This window comes from Papio anubis, chromosome 8 (genome assembly GCF_008728515.1).
Source record: "Papio anubis isolate 15944 chromosome 8, Panubis1.0, whole genome shotgun sequence".
Classification (NCBI taxonomy): Eukaryota; Metazoa; Chordata; class Mammalia; order Primates; family Cercopithecidae; genus Papio; species Papio anubis.
In genome coordinates, this window is record NC_044983.1 from 37,504,142 (window position 1) to 37,525,821 (window position 21,680).

General features: G+C 37.2%; 1 protein-coding gene and 1 pseudogene across 2 annotated transcripts in view; one reads left to right on the forward strand and one right to left on the reverse strand.

Moving 5' to 3' along the window:
• ADAM32 (ADAM metallopeptidase domain 32) overlaps nt 1–21,680 on the forward strand; it is a 164,252-nt gene that overhangs the window by 48,396 nt on the left and 94,176 nt on the right. For both annotated transcript variants that reach the window (XM_021942240.2, XM_021942239.2), the window contains exons 7-10: nt 4,038–4,106; nt 7,287–7,358; nt 7,557–7,723; nt 12,616–12,697. In XM_021942240.2, the coding sequence (XP_021797932.2) occupies nt 4,038–4,106; nt 7,287–7,358; nt 7,557–7,723; nt 12,616–12,697 (390 nt within the window). The remainder of the gene's footprint in view (nt 1–4,037; nt 4,107–7,286; nt 7,359–7,556; nt 7,724–12,615; nt 12,698–21,680) is intronic.
• LOC110743933 lies at nt 654–1,849 on the reverse strand (annotated as a pseudogene).

The following is a 21,680-nucleotide window of genomic DNA, read 5'->3' on the forward strand; positions in this document are numbered from 1 at the left end:
ATACAGCTTCATTCTGTGATATAATGGGGTTAGATCTTTAACATATGAATTTTACTGGGATACCATTTGGCCTGTAATAAGCAGGCAGGTCTACTAGCAATGAACTTTTTCAGTTTTTATTTATCTGGGAATGTCTTAATTTCTCCTTTATTTTTGAAGGATAGTTTTGTCAGATATAGAGTTCTTGTTTGACAGTTTTTTTCCCCTCCAGCACTTTAAATGTCATCCCACTGCCTCTGGCCTCCCTGGTTTCTAATGAGAAATTAGATGTTAATATTATTGAAGATCTCTCATTTGTGAGGAATTGCTTTTCTCTTGCTGTTTTCAAGGTTCTCTTTTTATCATTAACTTTGGACAACTTGATTATAATATGTTTTGGTGTGAATTCTTTTGAGTTTATTCTACTTGGAGTTTGTTAAGCCTTTTGGATGTGTAGATTCATGTCTTTCATAAAATTGGGGAGGTTTTTACCTATTACTTTTTCAAATTTTCTTTCTGTCCCTTTCTCCTCTTCTACTAGGAACTCTTCTTATATATGTGCTTGATGGTGTCCCATAGGTCTCTTAGGCTCTGTTCATTTTTCTTCACTCTTTTTTTTCAGTATCAGATAACTTCTATTGAGATCCCATCAGCTGCACAATCTGTTCCAGGCATTAAGCTCCTTCTTCCTTTGCAATCTGGTCTTTCTTGGGTGGTCCCATGAATGCTTCTTTTCCATGGTTTGGAAGTGGCCATGGCCAAATTTAAAGGTAGTCTCAATGAACTTAACATCAGTCTTCTCCAGAGCCCACTGCTTGGTCTGCATCAAGACTTGTGGAGGATGAGCCCCTGCTTCTTAGTTCCCACCACACAGCCCTTCAGCATGACAAAGTCATTGGTCACTTTACCATAGTGGACAAAGCCACCCAGAGGGTTGATGCTCTTGTCAGACAGGTCATAGTCAGTGGAGGCATTGATCAATTTGCCATCCTTGATGAAGTAGCCCTGACTGATCTTATAGATCTTCTTGTTGAACTCAGTGCAATGATGGTAGCCTTTCTGCCCAGTACATGCCACAGAGAAGGTCATATGGGCAGGATGCCATGCCCCAATATAGGCAACCTTGCACAGCCCTCAGTGGGTCTTGTAGGGCAGTTTGTTGGTATACCAATGACTGGTGACTTCTTTGTAGCCTTTGCCCTTGGTCACCCATTTGATGTCAATCATCTTGTCCTGCCCAAACACTTGTTTCACAGGTACCTGGTCCTCTAGCCTCTCCAGGGACCAGTCCAGTTTCTCGGCCACAGTGCCTCTGTTCACCTGGATCTCCATCACATGGGTCTTCTTTTGACATAAAGGAAGCAGGTGCATCTGGGTGTAGGTATTGATGCGGATGACTTGACAGTACTTCTTCATGCTGTTGAAGTCCTTCTCCAGCTGCTTCTTGTCATCCTCACCCTGCCATTTCTTGCAGTACTTGGTAAAGGCCTTCTACTTAGCTTTATGCCAGTTCCTATAGAAGCGCCTTTTGCACTCATTGCTAATGTGCTCAACAAAGATGGTCTTAGAAATTCAGAGGCCTTGAGGGGTTTCCATATAGCCCAGGATGCCTACAATCACTATGGGCAGTGTCTCCACAATGGTCACAGCCTCTACCACTTCCTTCCTGTTCACCTTGGGTCCTAGCCGGTCAGCTTTCCACACAATGTGTCATGCCAGCCTTGTATCCCATGAAAGCTTTGAGGTGGACCAATTTAGAAGGGTCATCACTGGGGAAGCTCTTCACCTTACCATGATGCCTACTGCTGTGTTTCCAAGGCAGGAAGCCCAGGGACCCATGTCTTGGAGCAAAGGATTTCCTGCAAGACATCATGCCATCAAATTCTGCTGGTAGAGCTTTATTCTTTTTTTTATTGTGCTCCTCATGTTGAATAATCTTGATTGATTTGTTTTGAAGTTTGTTGATTCTTTTTTTCTGCTTGCTCAACTATGTTATTGAATCCTAGTGAATTTTCATGTATTTTACTTTTCAGCTCCACAACTTCCTTTTTATAATTTCTGTATTTTTATGGATACTCTCTATTTGGTGAAGTATCATTCTTCTGCTTTCCTTTAGCTTTTTTACATAGTTTTTCATAGCTTTTTGAACGTATTTTAACATAATTAATTTACCTTCTTTGTCTAGTAAGTACAATGTCTGGGCTTCCAGAGGTACCATTTCTATTTCTAATTTTCTGAGAATGGGCCATACTACTTTCTTGTTGTTGTTGAAATTTGAACATTTTGAGTATTTTGATGTGGTAATGCTGGAAATCAGATTCTTCCTCACTCCCCGGCAAGGTCTGTTGTTACTGCTTGCTGTGGGTTGTAGTTGTTTGCTTGTTTACTGACTTTTCTAAAGTAAAGAAATATTTTGTGAACAATATTGTCTAGTAGTCACCTAGTGATTTGATAGAGATTTCTTTAAATTACTGGAGCCGAAAAAGAAAAAAGACTTCCTTGGTTTTTACAGATTGACTCTGGGTTTTGATATACATGCAACACTTATTCCAGATGTTGACAACTAATCCTTGGCCTTGACTCCTGCTTGTACAATGTCTGAAAGCCAGGCAGAGGAGAAAGCTTAGTGTCAAGTCTTTTCTGAGTGTGTGTCCAGCCTTGGGCATGTGGGTGGCCCTCTAGATTTCCCAGTATATGCCTGAGGTTTTCAAAGCCTTCATTTCTCCACCCATTTCTTTACCCAGCCACTTTCTTCCTAGACTTTTTAGTGTGCCTTCTGCTTTTCTTGTCCATTTTTCCTTGCTCCAAGGGCTCCGGCCGGTATATTTGCCTTGAAATGCTTTTTATAAACACTGCCTTGGAGTCCACTCCAACTCTGTGAAATTTCATGGTGGAGGAAACAAAGGAAAGCTTGTGAGCAAAACCATTAGGGAGCCACTGGACAGCTCAAAACACATAACCATAATTCTTTGAGAACAAATTTGGTATTTCTTCCTCTGGCATGGGAAAGCCACACCAGGAACATGGGCCTCTATCTTCATGGATGCCAATGAGCTGGATGTGTGAGAAGGGATGGTAGGTGGGTCAGTTCAAGTACCACAATACTCTCTTATAGAAACCCAGCAGCTTTTTTCCCCCTCAAGCATTGTCTAGTTTTTTATTTGTATGTTTTTCTGGGGCAATGGCGTGAATAGGCCATTTGCTCTTATCATCTGGCAGGCTGGTCAGATGTGTACAGGCAGGGGTTCCAAGATCAGGAATGGCAGTATGAGAGGTGACTTAGGCTCAAGATTGGCAAAACAACACTTCTATTGCCTTTATTGACTCAAGCAAGTTACAAAGCCCAGCCCAGATTGAGAGAGAGGAAAAATAAACTCACCTCTTGATGGGAGGCACTGAAAAGTTATATTGCAAAGGACATGAATACAGAAAGGAGCGTGGTGGCTCACGCCTGTAATTCCAGCACTTTGGGAGGCCGAGGCGGGCAGATTGCGAGGTCAGGAGATTGAGACCATCCTGGTTAACACGGTGAAACCCCGTCTCTACTACAAATACAAAAAAAATTAGCCGGGCGTGGTGGCGGGTGCCTGTAGTCCCAGCTACTCAGGAGGCTGAGGCAGGAGAATGGCGTGAGCCCAGGAGGCAGAGCTTGCAGTGAACTGAGATTGCAGCACTGCACTCCAGCCTAGGCGAAGAGGCGAGACCCCCTCTCAAAAAAAAAAAAAAAAAAACACCTCAAAACACATATAGTTTTTAAAGCAAAAGTTTACTTCTGATATGCAGATGAAGTAGATGGAAATGCTAGGTGTTTTTTCTTAGTTCATAAACTGGAAGTTGTAAATATATTGAGATAGATGTTATAACTTCATGGGCAATCTTCTAACTACTTGAGTACGTTGCCATAAAACTTAAAACTTTATTTATTGATTTTAACCAATTTGATAAAGCAAACACCTCTGCATATCTTGTAAGTGCTGTGGTAATAGCTTTAAAGAAGAGTTCAAGTAAAAAAATTATGAAATTTTTCATGTATTATATGCGGTTTTCCTTTTTTCTAGTCAAAACCAGCTGTTCCAGATTTATTTCCTCTTTATCTAGAAATGCATATCGTGGTGGACAAAGCTTTGGTATGTGTTTTGATTTTTCTTTGCTTTGAAATATTTGCTCCAAATGTGTGATTATCCCTAGCTAGCTAGACAGAAACTAAAAGATTCCAATGTTCTTACTCACATGTCATAGAGACAATAGTGGAAAAATGTACAAACTGAGAAACTAAATAGTCAAAATAATACTAGTTTTGTCAGAAACGTTTTATTTGAAATACTTACATAAGAGTACTGCAGAACAAAATGTATTTTTTTCCCCTGGCACTTCACATTTCTAGAGTCCCTCTCAATCCATACTACCTTTTAATGGTGATTTTGGTAGAAGTGAAATTCTATTTTAGGGAAGTTTGAAGAGCAGAATGTAGTCTAGGGAACATTCCACCCTAGAATTTTTATTGGGACAAAAGTGATGATAGTATAACTATCTATTAGAATGACTTTCACTAATGAGTCAAGATGTTTTTTAGCAGTTTTTGGTGGGGCGCCCATTCTAGTCCATCGTTTACCTGATGAAAAGAGTACCTCGAGATTCTTAATTTCCATAAACAGTCTGAGGCCTCTGAATTTCAGAACCTTGGGGTGATAACTTAGTTTGCGGTCAACTAGATATGTCTTTATTTCTTCTAATAGTTGAAAGATTTCAGAAAATAGAGATTAAAAATATACTTTCTAGGTTTTATTCTGATGATAAGCAGCTGTTTGTGTATACCTACGGAACACCACAGTGGGTATGACTAGTCCTCATTGGCAATTTCTATTTCTAGGGTTTAGAGCTTGTCAGGAAGCCAGAGTTAAGGTCAGGGACCAGGAGGGATTTGGAGAAAGATGTGAAAATAACTTGATTTATTAGAGTACAGGGAAAAGGGCAAAGGGAACATTTAAGAGAACGCTGAGACATTGAGATAGCTGAGAGAAAATTGAGGTATTTCTGGTAAACACAACTAAGTTTCCAGGAAATATTTTGGATTATGAAAATTCTTCTGTTTTTGGATTATGTTATATATTTTGAGAGTAGTTTCAAAAGCTTGTCCAAATTGCCAGGTTTTCAAGTCATATAATGCTGATTAAATATTACTACTTTAAGTTCTTATACATGTTTACATTTTCTTTAATAAAAAAACCCCTTGGTTAGGGCGTGGTATATGCCTGTAATCCCAGTACTTTGGGAAGCTGAGTTGGGTGGATCACCTGAGGTCAGGAGTTTGAGACCAGCCTGGCCAACATGGTGAAGCCTCATCTCTGCTAAAACTACAAAAATTAGCCAGGCGTGGTGGTGCACACCTGTAGTCCCAGCTACTCAGGAGACTGAGTCAGGAGAACTTCTTGAACAAGGGAGGTGGAGGTTGCAGTGAGCCGAGATCGCATCACTGCTCTCCAGCCTGGATGACAGAGGAAGACTCCATGTCAAAAACAAACACAAACAAACAAACAAACAATCATAGTATTCATAGTTCCTTCAGTGACTTTATAATTTGTAAATCTATAATTATGGCATCGTGAATTCATTGCCATGATTGTAGAAAGCATATGGTTCTATATATACACAGTTTAATAATGGAGACAGACATGGAAACACAACTGTAAGTTGTTATACTATAAGAACATCCAAGTGGGTGTTTTAAAATGTAGGTTTTATTATTACTCAGGTATATTGAAGCCAACAGATCAGGAGATGGTTGCTATTGAAAAGACAGTCTGTTTAACTGTACATAGTACATACTCAGTTTCCAATGGTAGGGGGCACTCTCCATCATTCAGGGCCCACAAAGGGAAGTACTGAGGTCAGTAAGGAGGGAAGGTGTCATTGAAATATTTTAAATAGGGGAGTGACATATTTCTATTTTACCTTAGAGTAATCGTTTTGGTAATAGTGTAGGGACCAGATTGCTGGTGGGAAAATTGAGGGGGAGGAATCATTTAAGAGATTATTTTAATAATCAGGGTGAAAGCTTATAAATAGGTGGCATCAAGAATAAAAATAAAGGAACAACTTTAAAAGTTACTGATTGGGTTGAACTAGAAGAACTTGATTTGATTGATTTATTCATTTACTTAGCAAATTCACTGAGCATCATCTAGATAACAGTTGCTGTTCTAGCCATTGGGAATATAGCAGTGAATACAACAGAACAATTTCCGCTCTCATGGAGCATATAGTGTAATAAATGTAGAATGTGTTAGATAATAATACCATTCACTAAAGTAGTGAAAATGTAAGTAGGAACAGATTTTTGAAGGAAGATGATGAGTTTAGTTTTGAATATATTTATTTTAGTTTTGGATATGAGTTTACTTTGGGATAATTTGAGGCTCCTGTGGAACATCCAAGGTGATGTACTGTAGAGAGTTTGTCTATGGATATGTGCAGTTTGATGTAGTTGCAATCCAGTTTTTCAGATTTCAAGAGTGACGTATATGTATGTATACATACACACACTCATTTGTGTGTGTGCATGTGTGTGCAGTTTTATGCAATGGTATTACATAAGTAGCCTTCCATAACCATTGCCACAATCGAGATACTCAACAGTACCATCACCACAGGAGTCTCCTGTGTGATCCCATTAGAGCCACACCAATCCCCTGCCCTCTTCTGAGCCCTTGGGGGTCCACTAAGCCATTCTCCTTCTTTGTGATTTCACACATTATTGCATAAAGTTATCAAGCAGTCTGTATCCCTTTGAGATTATGTTTTCATGCTGAGCATAATTTTCTTGAAGTTTATCCAGGCAGTTCCATATATCAACATTTGTTTCTTTTTATTGCTGAGTTTATGGTAGGAATGTACCACAGTTTATTTAACCATTTAACCATTGAAGGACATATGAGTTGTTTCTAGTTTTTAGCTATTATGAATAAAGTTGTTATGGACATTCATGTACAAGTATTTGTGTGAGCATCAGTTTTTTGAGATAAATGCTCAGAAGTGAGATTGCTGAGCCATATAGTAAATCCATTCTTTGTTTTGATTTCAAAGAAGTTGAAGTTACCAAACTCTTTTCCAGAGTGGCTGTACCGTTTTACATTCCCACCAACAATGCCTGAGGGATCCAGTATATATTCATTTTTCACTTATTAATGTTTTGTTTTGAACTGTTGAACCCCAAAGCAGCCTCATACCTCTGACAGTAGATGGAAATGAATCTTAAAAATACTATATAATAAATTGTACTTAAGTATAAAATTAATTCTGTTTTTCAGTATGATTACTGGGGCTCTGATAGCATGATAGTGACAAATAAAGTCATTGAAATTGTTGGCCTTGCAAATTCAGTAAGTATTTTTCTTTTCATATTAAAATAATTTTTGTTTTGAAATGATAATTTGCCTAAACTTGATATGGTATTCCTGGATAATTAACCCATCCATATAAACTGAGTATGGGATTGTAAAAACATCGAATTAATTTCTGGGTTTTTATAAGATAACATAAATAGTAATTATGCATGTATTTATCTCTTCTGTTTTTAGATGTTTGCCCAATTTAAAGTTACTATTGTGCTGTCATCATTGGAGGTTTGGTCAGATGAAAATAAGATTTCTACAGTTGGTGAGGCAGATGAATTATTGAAAAGATTTTTAGAATGGAAACAATCTTATCTTAACCTAAGGCCTCATGATATTGCATATCTACTAATGTAAGAATAATGTTTCATTATTCCTAGAAAGAAAACAAAGATTTGTGATAATTATGTGGCTTAATGTAAGGAATTATTATTCATTTCTGAATATCCATGCTTTGATTATTTAGTATGTGCTTTATTCAGGCTTTATGCTCAATTTCTTGTTGTCAGGCAATAAAAAAAAATTACTAACATTTATTTCTAGGCTAATAAAGCTTTTATAAATGAAGACACTGAGAGTTCCAAGAGGTTAAGCCATCTCAAAACTCTTGGATCTGGTGATACTCCTAAGGTTTGAACCCACAGTTTGTATCTCTAGAGCCAAAACGCTTAACCACTACTTAAAGAGATGGGATTTATCTTGAGAGGTTTATATTCTTATATGAGCTTTGACCAAAGGCTTGGTAAATGTGGTTACAAAAGTTTTATCCTAATGAATTTTCTGAGTAATTTTAAAATGTTAGTTTTCTAATTATAAATTATAGCTATATATTTATAATTGTAATCATATTAAATTTATTAGCAGTAACCAGCAAGTGTCTTTCAATAAAACTATACATGTCTATATATGTATTTAAGTTTAGTATGTCAGTATTTTCTTTCGCGTGTGTGAGACTAATCTTTCCCTCACATCTCGGCCAGCCATAAATGTTGTTCCTCTTTTAACTTTTGGTAGTCTGATGGATGTAACTTAAGGTCATTGTCGTCGTTTTAATTTGCTTCTTTTCTGATGACTGGTGGATTTGAGCATCTTTTCAAATGCTTGTCGATCATTTGTATCTGTCCTTCTGTAATTGTCTTTTCTTGTCGTTTGACTTATAATTTGTAAGGGCTTTAAAAAATAATTTCATTATCTTTAATATTTATATTTTTCCCCATAAGTTATTGGGGTACAGGTGATATCTGGTTACACGAGTAAGTTATTTAGTGGTGATTTGTGAGATTTTGGTACACCCATCACCTGAGAGTATACACGGTATACACTGCACCATATTTGTAGTCTTTTATCCCTCGCCCCACCTCCCACTCTTCCCCCCAAGTCCCCATAGTCCATTGTATCATTCCGTTTTTTTTTTTTTGGAGACGGAGTCTCGCTCTGTCGCCTAGGCTGGAGTGCAGTGGCGCGATCTCGGCTCACTGCAAGCTCCGCCTCCTGGGTTCATGCCATTCTCCTGCCTCAGCCTCCCGAGTAGCTGGCCCCCGCCACCTGTATCATTCTTATGCCTTTGCCTCATAGCGTAGCTCCCACATTTTGGGGAGAACATACGATGTTTGGTTTTCCATTCCTGAGTTACTTCACTTAGAATAATAGTCTCCAATCTCATCCAGGTCGCTACAAATGCTGCTAATTCATTCCTTTTTATGGCTGAGTAGTATTCATATATATATATATGAATATATATATAATGCTGCAGTTTCTTTATCCGCTCGTTAATTGATGGGCATTTGGGTTGGTTCCATGATTTTGCAGTTGTGAATTGTGCTGCTATAAACATGCATGTGTAAGTATCTTTTTCAAAAAATGACTTCTTTTTCTCTGGGTAGATACCCAGTAGTGGGATTGCTGGATCAAATGGTGGTTCTACTTTTAGATCTTTAAGGAATCTTCACACTGTTTTCCATAGTGGCTGTACTAGTTTATATTCCTACCAGCAGTGTAGAAATGTTCCCTGATCACTGCATCCACACCAACATCCACTGTTTTTTTGATTTTTTGATTATGGCCTTTATTGCAGGAGTAAGGCGGTTTTGCATTATGGTTTTAATTTGCATTTCCCTGCTCATTAGAGATGTTGAGCATTTTTTTCATAAGTTTGTTGGCCATTTGCATATCTTCTTTTGAGAATTGTCTATTTATGTCCTTAGCCCACTTTTTGATGGGATTGTTTGTTTTTGTCTTACTGATTTGTTTGAGTTCATTGTAGGTTCTGGATGTTAGTCCTTTGTCAGATGTATAAATTGGGAAGATTTTCTCCCACTCTGTGGGTTTTCTGTTTACTCTGCTGACTATTCCTTTTGCTGTGCAAAAGCTCTTTAGTTTAATTAAGTCCCAACTATTTCTCTTTGTTTTTATTTCATTTGCTTTTGGGTTCTTTGTCATGAAATTCTTGCCTAAGCCAATGTCTAGAAGGGGTTTTCCAATGTTATCTTGTAGAATTTTTAGTTTCAGGTCTTAGGTTTAAGTCCTTAATCCATCTTGAGTTGATTTTTGTATAAGGTGAGAAATGAGGATCCGGTTTCATTCTCCTGCATGTGACTAGCCAATTATCCCAGCACCATTTTTTTGAGTAGGGTGTCTTCTCCCCACTTTATGTTTTTGTTTGCTTTGTTGAAGATCAGTTGGCTGTAAGTATTTGGGTTTGTTTCTGGGTTCTCTATTCTGTTCCATTGATCTATGTGCCTATTTTTATACCAGTACCATGCTATTTTGGTGACTATGGCCTTATAGTATGGTTTGAAATCAGTTAGTGTGATGACTCCAGATTTGTTCTTTTTGCTTAGTTTTGCTTTGGCTATGCTGGCTCTTTTTAGGTTCCATATGAATTTTAGAATTGTTTTTTTCTAATTCTGTGAAGAATGATGGTGGTATTTTGATGGGTTTGAATTGAATTTATAGATTGCTTTTGGCAATATGATCATTTTCACAATACTGATTCTACCCATCCATGAGCATGGGATGTGTTTCCATTTGTTTGTGTCATCTATGATTTCTTTCAGCAGTGTTTTGTAGTTTTCCTTGTAGAGATCTTTCTACTTCTTGGTTAAGTATATTCCTAAGCATTTTATTTTTTTTGCAGCTATTGTGAAAGGGGTTGAGTTCTTGATTTGATTCTCTGCTTGATCACTGTTGGTGTATAGAAGAACTACTGATTTGTGTACATTAATCTTGTATCTGGAAACTTTGCTGAATTCTTTTATTAGATCTAGGAGCTTTCTGGAGGAGTCTTTAGAATTTTCAAGGTAAATGATCATATCATCAGCAAACAGTGACAATTTGACTTCCTCTTTACCAATTGGATGCCTGTAAGGGTTTTTGAATGCTTAGATACTAACTATTGTTTATCTGTATGACAAATACTTTTTCCATATCTATAATTTTTCTATAAACTTTTTATTCTCTGCTACATTTCAGCAGACCTTGCTGGACTGAACAAAGGAGGATGAGTGCAGGAATAAAGACAAAGACAAAAGAGTATATTTGCAAGAAGGGGCCAGGGGACTCCTTGCTTCTAGTGAACGGGGGTCCTGAGCTTCTAGAGCCCATCGTATTTATTGAGTAAAGGAGATAGGGAGAAGGGGGTGGTTGTGGTCAGCTGCTTGACTTAGTGCAGGCCTGCATGACTGCATTCTTTGAACAGTAGGCTCCAGATATTCCAGTAGATAACCTCAAGGAGCACAGTGCCAGGGAGTGACTGCCCTCAGTATACCTTCTGCTGGCAGGCACAGATGTGAGTTTGCTCACATTCTGCATTCATGATGAACAGTTTGCTGTTTAATCATATAGCCTCCAGGGGAATGCTAAGTTGGTCACGACCCTTAGGCTTTCAGTTCCCAACACTATATGAAAACTTCTACATTTCATATGGTCAAATCTGTTAATCTTTTCTTCTTTCTTTTGGGTTTCCTGTATAGTATAGAAGGTCTCTCCCAACCCCAAATTTTAGTCTGCTAGATTTTTCTTTAGGATTAATATTATTACCTTTTATAGAATATGGAATTCATAGTTAGAACTGGAGCTGAACCTTTGAAGGAGGAGGGAAAGGAAACAAACACTGACAAAGCAAGGTAGTAGAGCTTGACAACTGATTTGATGTGGAATGGGCACGTCAAAACATGTCAGTATGAATTAAAAAATATATTACTGAGTTTGTCAGGAGTATGCATAGAATTTTAGGGGAAGTCTGAGTTATAAAAACAGGGCTTATTAAAGTATCTGTGGGAGGGAGAAAGAGTGTAAACAATACTTAGACATTGGAACATAAAACCAATGTTGGTCATTAGGAACAAATACTTGGAAACAAATGCTGGAAGGGTTAGATATAAACAATCTCAGAGAGACAGAATAAAGGTAGTGGAGAGGCAGTGTGATTGTGAAGTGAAGTGCAGTTGAGACAGAAAGGACATTTCAAATTGAAAATTGAATACCAAGCTTCTTAAGCTTCTTTACTCACATCCTGGCTTGTTTGGTGGGGGCTCTAAATAAGGCAGTGAATGCTTGGAGCTTCTATACCTTAGTGGTTGAGAATATGGCTCGGATTCAGACTGCCTAAGTTCAGATTCTTCAGTAGGATGTATTAGTTATGCTACCTTGAGAGAGTTACTTATACTTCCCATCTGACATTTGATTTGCTCAATGGGGACAAAAATAATATTCACTAGTTTGTTTTGAGTATTAAATGGATTAGTTGATGTAAAGCTCTGAGAATAGTGTATTATTATATGACAGTTTAAATGGCCCCTTACTCAAAGCTGAAATAATAATGTTTAGGTGTGAAACAATAAAGCACTCCTATTTGAAACTGTTGAACTTTACTACCTGGGAGCAACACATTTTAATCTATACAGTAAAATGATTTGTCACTGTCACTCAACAAAGTATTTTTTATCAGAATATTGGAGCAAAACCTTTGGTAAATGTAGCCAGATGTGATGAGAACAATAAAGGCATTAAAAAGTTGGATCCATTGGATATGTTTCAGATATCAAGAGTATTTAATCTAATTAATACTAATATGTCATATTAAATGGTATTGCAAATTTGAAACAATTAAGAACATATGGAAAGATCGTACCTCAATTTGCTTCAGATTTGGATTTTATGAACTGCAGACTTAAATTATTAGCAGGAATTCTCATTTTTAAATTGTCTGTTAAAATCAATTATAAATGTAAACTTATTTATTTAGTTATAGGGATTATCCTGATTATATGGGAGCAACGTTTCCTGGAAAGATGTGTATTACTCGTTATTCTGCAGGAGTTGCACTGGTATGTAACTGTTTAATCTTTTTTTTAAAATTAACACATTTAAAAATTATTTAACATGATAGCATATATTTTATACAATTTATGTGCATGTTTACATTTACAGATTGCATTTGTCTTCCATTACTGTTAAAATTTTTAAGTGTTTAGAAGGAAGAATATTTTGTAGATCAATATCTTGTTGCAATTAATTATGTTTGGGAGTTGGAATAAAAATATCATAAATACACATGCTCTTCTTGATACATAGAATAATGCATTGTGAAAAATTATCTGCAATAAAATTTCTACAACCCAAAATAGATTTTTGCTTGCAGACATAAAATTGGAGAAATATTCTTATAGATAAAATAGATTCAAAATCAAAACAAAAACCAGATTAAGAATTCCTTAAGATGTTTCAGAACTCTGAAAGCCAGTAAAATAAACTTTTATATGTATTTATAATATTGATAAATGTGATTTTATATATATAATAGGTAAAAATAAATGCATTATTAAAAAGTTGATGCTTCTCTTTGTGCTATTTTCTTACCCTACTCCTTTTTTAAAAAACAAGTTTAAGTACTATTTTTTTAACTTACAAAATAATTTATGTTAATGATGTCAAATTTGTTAAGTATATACATAGGAACATGTAAGAAAATTAATATAATCTTGCATTTTGCCACCAGGTGGAGATAACCACTATTAACGTTTTGATTGATATATGTATCTTCTTGTTTTCTTAAAACTTTTAAATAAAAAGTTTTAAGAAACTTAAAACTTAAAAGACTTTTAAATAAAAAACATTTAGAACATGTTTTTAGAAACTTTTATTCATTTTTTTATTGATACATAATAGTTGTATGTAAAGGCAGTGAGCAGAATGGTTGTTATCAGAGGCTAGGAAGGGTCGGGGAAGAGGGGAGGAAGAGAAGTTGAGTAATGGGTACAAAATTACAGTTAGGTAGAAGGAATAAGTTCTAGTATGTTTTTTTTTTTTTTTGACAGAGTCTTGCTCTTGTACCCAGGCTAGAGTGCAGTGGCCCGATCTTGGCACACTGCAACCTTTGCCTCCAGTGTTCAAGCGATTCTCATGTCTCAGTACAGAGGTGACCCCAACAACTGGCTGAAGTTTTTTGTATTTTTAGTAAAGAAGGGTTTTCAACATGTTGGCCATGCCAGTCTCGAACTTCTGGCCTAAAGTGATCTGCCTGCCTCGGCCTTGTAAAGTGCTAGGATTACAGGCATGAGCCACCATGCCTGGCCAGTTCTAGTATTCGATAGCACAATAGGGTGACTATAATTAACAATAATTTATAGTATATTTCAAAATAGCTAGAGGACAAGATTTGGATTGTTCTCAAAATAAATAAATGGCATATGTTTGAGGTTATGGATAGTCCAGTTACCCTGATTTGATCATTACATATCACCTGCATATATATCTTCTACTTTGTGTCTTTCTCTGTTTATCTGCTACTGTAGCTCTTTCTATGTATTTTTTTTTTCAAAATGTGATTTTGCAGCACCTGTTTTTATTTCTAATACTTAAACATTTTTTATTACTGAAAGAATGAATACACATGGTAAATTGTTTAAGCTATAGATATACAAAGCGAAAAGTGATAGTAAAACTTTCTACCCCTTCATTTAGTCCTATTGAAGAATTTAATAATTTCCATTTAAGTTCTTCTGTTGGTTAAATTTATTTATTTAAAAATATGTATGCCCTTACTTCTATTTTAATTTATAAACTGTAGACAATATTGGTAATATTATATTTGATATGTCGAGTCCACTCTCTCTACTTGTTGCTTATGTTTAAATATATATATTTTTATATAAATATATAAGTATAAACATATATATAAATATATATATTTGAATATTGGTTCTTATTTTTGATTTTACATAATATCTATATATATGTTACACAATGTCTACTGTTTGCTTGCTGTGAACAGTAAGAGGTGTAATGTAATTGTATGTTTCTTATACCCATTGTCAAGGTTTAGATAATTTATAACTAATTCTGTAGGGCTTTTGCACTTTGTCTAGAGATTGATGTAAGAATTAAATAAATAAATAACATTTTACAGTATTATAAATATATAAATAATATTAACTATTGGATAAAGAAATAAATATTTCTTATGCCAGTAAAGCTTTGATGGTCAAAGGAGGATATTTTAGGCATCAGAATCTAATGGAGCACTGACTTTTTTTTCTAACTTTTTTACTTGTTATGGGTGAAACCAGCTGCCACAGAAAATGTAATCCCATCTTCCTTTTCTTGGAATCTTTTACTACTTTTCTGGAATAACTCTTGATTTTTTTTTTAACACAGTGTGTATGAATCGCAAACATTGAGCTATTTTATCAATGAAAACACTTTTTTCCTTCAGAGTTTAAGTTCTGGGGTACATGTGCAGGATGTGTAGGTTTGTTACATAGATAAATGTGTGCCATGGTGGTTCTCTGCACCTATCAACCCATCAGCTAAGTATTAAGCCCCACATACATTAGCTGTTTATCCTGGTGCTCTCCCTTCCCTGGCCCCCCCGACAGGCCCCAGTGTGTGTTGTTCCCCTCCCTGTGTCCATGTGTTCTTATTGTTCAGCTCCCACTTAAAAGTGAGAACATGTGGCGTTGTTTTCTGTTACTGTGTTAGTTTGCTGAGGATAATGGCTTCCAGATCCATCCATGTCACTGCAAAGTCATTCCTTTTTACGACTGCATACGTAGTATTCCATGGTGTATATGTATCACATTTGTATATGTATCACATTTTCTTTATCCACTCTACTATTGATGGGCATTTGGGTTGATTCCATGTCTTTGCTATTGTGAATAGTGCTGCAATGAACATACGGGTGCATGTGTCTTTATAATAGAATGATTTATATTCCTTATGGTGTTTCTGCCTCTAGATCTTTGAGGAATTGCCACAGTGTCTTCCACAATGGCTGAACTAATTTACATTCTCATCAACAGTGTAAACATGTTCCAGGCTGGCCGCGGTGGCTCACGCCTATAATCCCAGCACTTTGGGAGACTGAGGTGGGCAGATCGCGAGGTCAGGAGTTTGAGACCAGCCTGACCAACATGGTGAAACCTTGTCTCTTCTAAAAATACAAAAATTTGCCGGGTGTGATGGCAGGTGCCTGTAATCCCAGCTACTTGGGAGACTGATGCAGGAGAATTGCTTGAACCCGGGAGGCGGAGGTTGCAGTGAGCAGAGATCGTGCAATTGCACTGCAGCCTGGGCAATGAGAGCGAGACTCCGTCTCAAAAACCAACCAACCAACCAACCAACCAACCAAACAAACAAACAAAGAAACATATTCCTATTTCTCCATGGCTTTGCTAGCATCTGTTGTTTCTTGACTTTTTAATAATCGCCATTCTGACTGGTGTGAGATGGTATCTCATTGTGGTTTTAATTTGCACTTGTCTAATGATCAGTGCTGTTGAGTATGTTTTCATGTTTTTTGGCCACACGAATGTCTTCTTTCGAGAAGTGTCTGTTCATGTCCTTTCTCCACTTTCTAATTTTTTTCCCTTGTAAATATGTTTAAGTTCCTTGTAGACTGTGGATATTAGACCTTTGTCAGATGGATAGATTGCAAACATTTTCTCCCATTCTGTAAGTTGTCTGTTCACTCAGATGATAGTTTATTTTGCTGTGCAGAAGCTCTTCAGTTTAATTAAATCCCATTTGTCAATTTTTGCTTTTATTACAATTGCTTTTGGCATTTTTGTCATGAAATCTTTTCCCATGCATCTGTCCTGAATGGCATTGCCTAGATTTTCTTCAAAGGTTTTGATAGTTTTGGGTTTTACATTTAAGTTTTTAATCCATATTGGGTTAATTTGTTGTTGTTTTTTTTTAGACAGGGTCTCACTCTGTAGCCCAGACTGGAGTGCAGTGGCACAATCTAGGCTCACTGCAACCTCTGCCTCCAAGGTTCAAGCGATTCTCTTGCTTCAGACTTGCCAATAGCTGGGATTACAGATGTACACCACCACACCTGGATAATTTTTGTAGTTTTAGTAAAAACAAGGTTTCACTGTGTTGTTCAGGCTGGTCTCAAACTCCTGTCCTCATGTGATGCACCTGCTCTGGCCTCCCAAAGTGTTGGGGTTACAGGCATGAGCCACCATGCCTAACCAACTTAATTTTTGTATAAGGTGTAAGGAAGGAGTCCAGTTTCAATTTTCTGCATATGGCTAGCCAGTTTTGCCAGATCCATTTATTAAATAGGGAATCCTTTCCCCATTGCTTGTTTTTGTCAGGTCTGTTGAAGATCAGATGGTTGTAGGTGTGTGGTCTTATTTCTGAGTTCTCTGTTCTGTTCCATTGGTCTGTGTCTGTTCTTGTACTAGTACCATGCTGTTTTGGTTACTGTAGCCTTGTAGTATAGTTTGAAGTTGGGTAGTGTGATGCCTCCAGCTTTGTTCTTTTTTCTTAGGATTGTCTTGGCTATTTGAACTCTTTCTTGGTTCCATATGATTTTTAAAATAGTTTTTTTTTCTAATTCTGCGAAGAATGTCAATGGTAGTTTAATGGAAATAGCATTGAATCAATCTATAAATTGCTTTGGGCAATATGGCCATTTTCATGATATTGATTCTATTTATGAATATGGAATATTTTTCAATTGTTTGTGTCCTCTCTAATTCTCTCGAGCAGTGGTTTGTAGTTCTCTTGAAGAGGTCCTTCACTTCTCTTGTTAGCTGTATTCCTATGTATTTTATTCTCTTTGTAGCAACTGTGAGTGGGAGTTCATTCATGATTTCGCTCTCTGCTTTTCTGTTGTTGGTGTAGGAATACTAGTTATTTTTGCACATTGATTTTGTATCCTGAGACATTGCTGCAGTTGCATATTAGCTTAAGGAGCTTTTGGGCTGAGAGGATGAGGTTTTCTAGGTATAGGATCATGTCATTTGCAAACGAAGACAATATGACTTCCTCTCTTTCTATTTGAATTCCTTTTTTTTTTTTTTTAATTTTGCCTTATTGTCCTGGCCAGAACTTCCAGTATTATGTTGAATAGGAATGATGAGAGAGGGCATCCTTGTCTTGTGCCAGTTTATAAGGGGAATGTTTGTAGCTTATGCCCATTCAGTATGACATTGGCTTTGGGTTTTCCATAGATGGTTCTTAATATTTTGAGTTATATTCATTCTTTCAATACCTAGTCTACTGAGAGATTTTAACATGAAATTTTTTTCGAAATGACTTTTCTGCATCTATTGAGATAATCATGTGGTTTTTGTCTTTAGTTCTGTTTATGTGATGAATCACATTTATTGATTTGTGTATGGTGAAACCAACCTTGCATCCTGGGGATGAAGCCAAGTTGATCATAGTGGATAAGCTTTTTGATGTGCAGCTGGATTCAGTTTGCCAGTATTTTATTGAGGATTTTTGCATCGATGTTCATCAGAGATATTGGCCTGAAGTTTTCTTTTTTTGTTGTATTTCTGCCAGGTTTTGATATTAGGATGATGCTGGGTTCATAAAATGAATTGGGGAGGAGTCTCTTCTTTTCAATTGTTTGGAATAGTTTCAGTAGAAATGGTACCAGCTCTTCTTTCTACCTCTGGTAGAATGTTAGCTGTAAATTCATCTGGTCCTGGGCTTTTTTTGGTTAGTAGGCTATTCATTAGTTCTGCCTCCATTTCAGAACTCATTATTTGTTTATTCAGGGATTCAGTTTCTTCCTGGTTCAGTCTTGGGAGGGTGTTATATGTCCAATAATTCATCCATTTCTTCTAGATTTTCTAGTTTCTGTGCATAGAGGTGTTTATAGTATTCTCTGATGATTGTTTGTATTTCTGTGGGGTCCACGGTGATATCCCCCTTATCATTTATGATTGTATCTATTTGATTCTTCTCTCTTTTCTTTTTTACTAGTCTAGCTACTGGTTTATCTGTTTTATTAATTTTTTCAAAAAATCAGCTCCTGGATTCATTGATTTTTTGAAGGTTTTTTTGTGTCTCTGTCTCCTTCAGTTCTGCTCTAATCTTGGTTATTTCTTGTCTTCTGCTAGCTTTGGGGTTTGGTTGCTTTTGGTTCTCTTGTTCTTTTAGTTGGCATGTTAGGTTGTTGATTTGAGGTATTTCTAACTTTTTGATGTAGCCATTTAGTCCTATGGATTTCTCTCTTAACATGGCTTTAGCGTGCATCCCAGTATGTTGTCTCTTTGTTCTCATTAGTTTCTAAGAACTTCTTGATATCTGCCTTAATTCCATTATTTACCCAGGAGTCCTTCAGGAGCATGTTGTTCAATGTCTATGTGGTTGTGTAGTTTCAAGTGAGTTTCTTAATTTTGAGTTCTAATTTGATTGTGCTGTGATTTGAGAGACTTATGATTACAGTTCTTTTGCATTTGCTAAGGAGTGTTTTACTTTCGATTATGTGATTGATTTTACAGTAAGTGCCATGTGGTGATGAGAAGAATGTATATTCTCTTGATTTTGGGTGGAGATTTCTGTAGATATGTCTCAGGTCCACTTGATCCAGAGCTGAGTTCAAGTCCTGTATATCTTTATTCATTTTCTGTCCCAATGATTTGTCTAATATTGTCAGTGAGGTGTTAAAATCTCCCACTATTATTGTGTGGGAGTCTAAGTCTCTTTGTAGGTCTCTAACAACCTGCTTTATGAATCTGGGTGCTCCTTTATCGGGTGCTTATATATTTAGGATAGTTAGCTCTTCTTGTTGAATTGAACCCTTTACCATTATGTAATGCCTTTCTTTGTCTTTTTTAATCTTTGATGGTTTAAAGTCTGTTTTGTAAGAAACTAGGATTGCAGCTCCAACTTTTTTCTGTTTTCCATTTGCTTGGTAAATTTTTCTTCATCTCTTCCTTTTTTTATTTATTTTTTGTTTTTTTGGAGACAAGAGTCTCACTCTATTGCCCAGGCTGGAGTGCCATGGCATGATCTCGGCTCACTGCAACCTCTGCCTCCCAGGTTCAAGAGATTCTCTTGCCTCAGCCTTCCAAGTAGCTGGGATTACAGGCACATACCACCATGCTTGGCTAATTTTTTGTGTTTTTAGTAGAGACAGGATTTCACCATGTTGGCCAGGCTGGTCTTGAACTCTTGACCTCAAGTGATCTGCCCACCTTGGCCTCCCAAAGTGCTGGGATTACAGGCTTCAGTGATTGCTCCCAGCCATCCCTTTATTTTGAGCCTATGTGTCTTTGCACATGAGATGGGTATCTTGAAGGCACTATACCAATGGGTCTTGACTCTTTATTCATCTTGTCATTTGTGTCTTTCAATTGGGGCATTTAGCCTATATACATTTAGCCTATTTACATTTAAGGTTAATATTGTTCTGTGTGAATTTGATCCTGTCATCACGATACTAGTTGGTTATTTTGCAGACTTTTTTATGTGGTTGCTTCATAGTGTTACTGATCTATGTACTGATCTGTGTACTTCAGTTTTGGTAGTGGCTGATAATTGTTTTTCATTTTCATATTTAGTGCTTCCTTCAGGAGCTCTTGTGAGGCAGGCCTGGTGGTGATGTATTCCCTCAGCATTTGCCTGTCTGAAAAGGATCTTATTGCTCTTTTGCTTATGAAGCTTAGTTTGGCTGAATATGAAATTCTGGGTTGAAAATTCTTTTCTATAAGAATGTTGAATATTGGGCCCCAATCTCTTCTGGCTTGCAAGGTTTCCGCTGAAAAGTCTGCTGTTATTCTGATGGGCTTCCCTTTTAGGTGACCTGGCCTTTCCATCTGACTGCCTTAACATATTTTTTTACTTTCAGTTTGATCTTGGTGAATCTGATGATTATGTGTCTTGGGGCTGAGTTTCTCATAGAGTATCTTACTGGGGTTCTCTGGATTTCCTGAATTTGAGTGTTGGTCTGTCTTGTTAGGTCGAGGAAGTTCTCCTGGATGATATCCTGAAGTCTGTTTTCCAACTTGGTTCTGTTCTCCCTGTCTCTTTCAGGTACCTTAATCAGTTGTAGGTTCAGTCTTTTTATATAATCTCATATTTCTCAGAGATTTTGTTAGTTCCTTTTACTTATTTTTAGTCTGTTCTTGCCTGAATGTCTTTTTCAGAAAGATAGTCTTCAAGCTCTGCTATTTTTTCCTCCTCTTGGTCTATTCTGCTATTGATACTTGTGATTGCATTGTGAATTTCTTGTGTTGGATTTTTCACCTCCATCAGTTCAGTTATGATCCTTTATAAACTGGCTATTCTCTTTATCTGCTCCTGTATTGTTTTATTATGATGGTTAGCTTCTTTGCATTGGGTTAGAACTTTCTCCTTTAGCACAACAAAGTTTGTTATTACCCACTTCTGAAGACTACCTCTGTCATTTCAGTCATCTCTGCCTCAGCCCAGTTCTGTGCCCTTGCTGCGAGATGTTGGGTTCATTTGAGGAGCAGAGACATTCTGGCTTTTTGAGTTTTCAGTGTTTTTGCATTGATTTTTCTCATCTTTGTGGGCTATCTACCTTTGATCTTTGAGGTTGCTGACCTTCGAATGGGGTTTTTGTGGGGCCTCTTTTTGTTGATGTTGTTGTTGCTTTCTGTTTGTTTTTCCTTTTAACTGTCAGGCCACTCTTTCACAGGGCTGCTGCAGTTTGCTGGGGGTTCACTCCAGACCCTAGTTGCCTCACTGTCTCCTGCACCTGGAGGTATCACCAATGAAGGCTAGGAAACAGCAAAGATGGCAGCCTGCTTCTTCCTCTATGAGCTCCATCCCAGGAGGGCACTGACCTTATACTGGCCCATATACTCCTGTAGGTGGTGTCTGTAGGAGGTCTCACCCAGTCAGGAGGAATGGGATCAGGGACCCACTTAAAGAAGTAGTCTGGCTGCCCCTTCACAGAGCAGATGTGCTGTGTTTGGGGGAGCCCTCCTCATCTAGACCACCCAGACTCTCTAGAGCCAGCAGGCTGGAAAGGCATAGTCAGCTGAACCACAGAGACTATGGCCACCCCTTCCCCCTGGAAGCTCCATCCCAGAG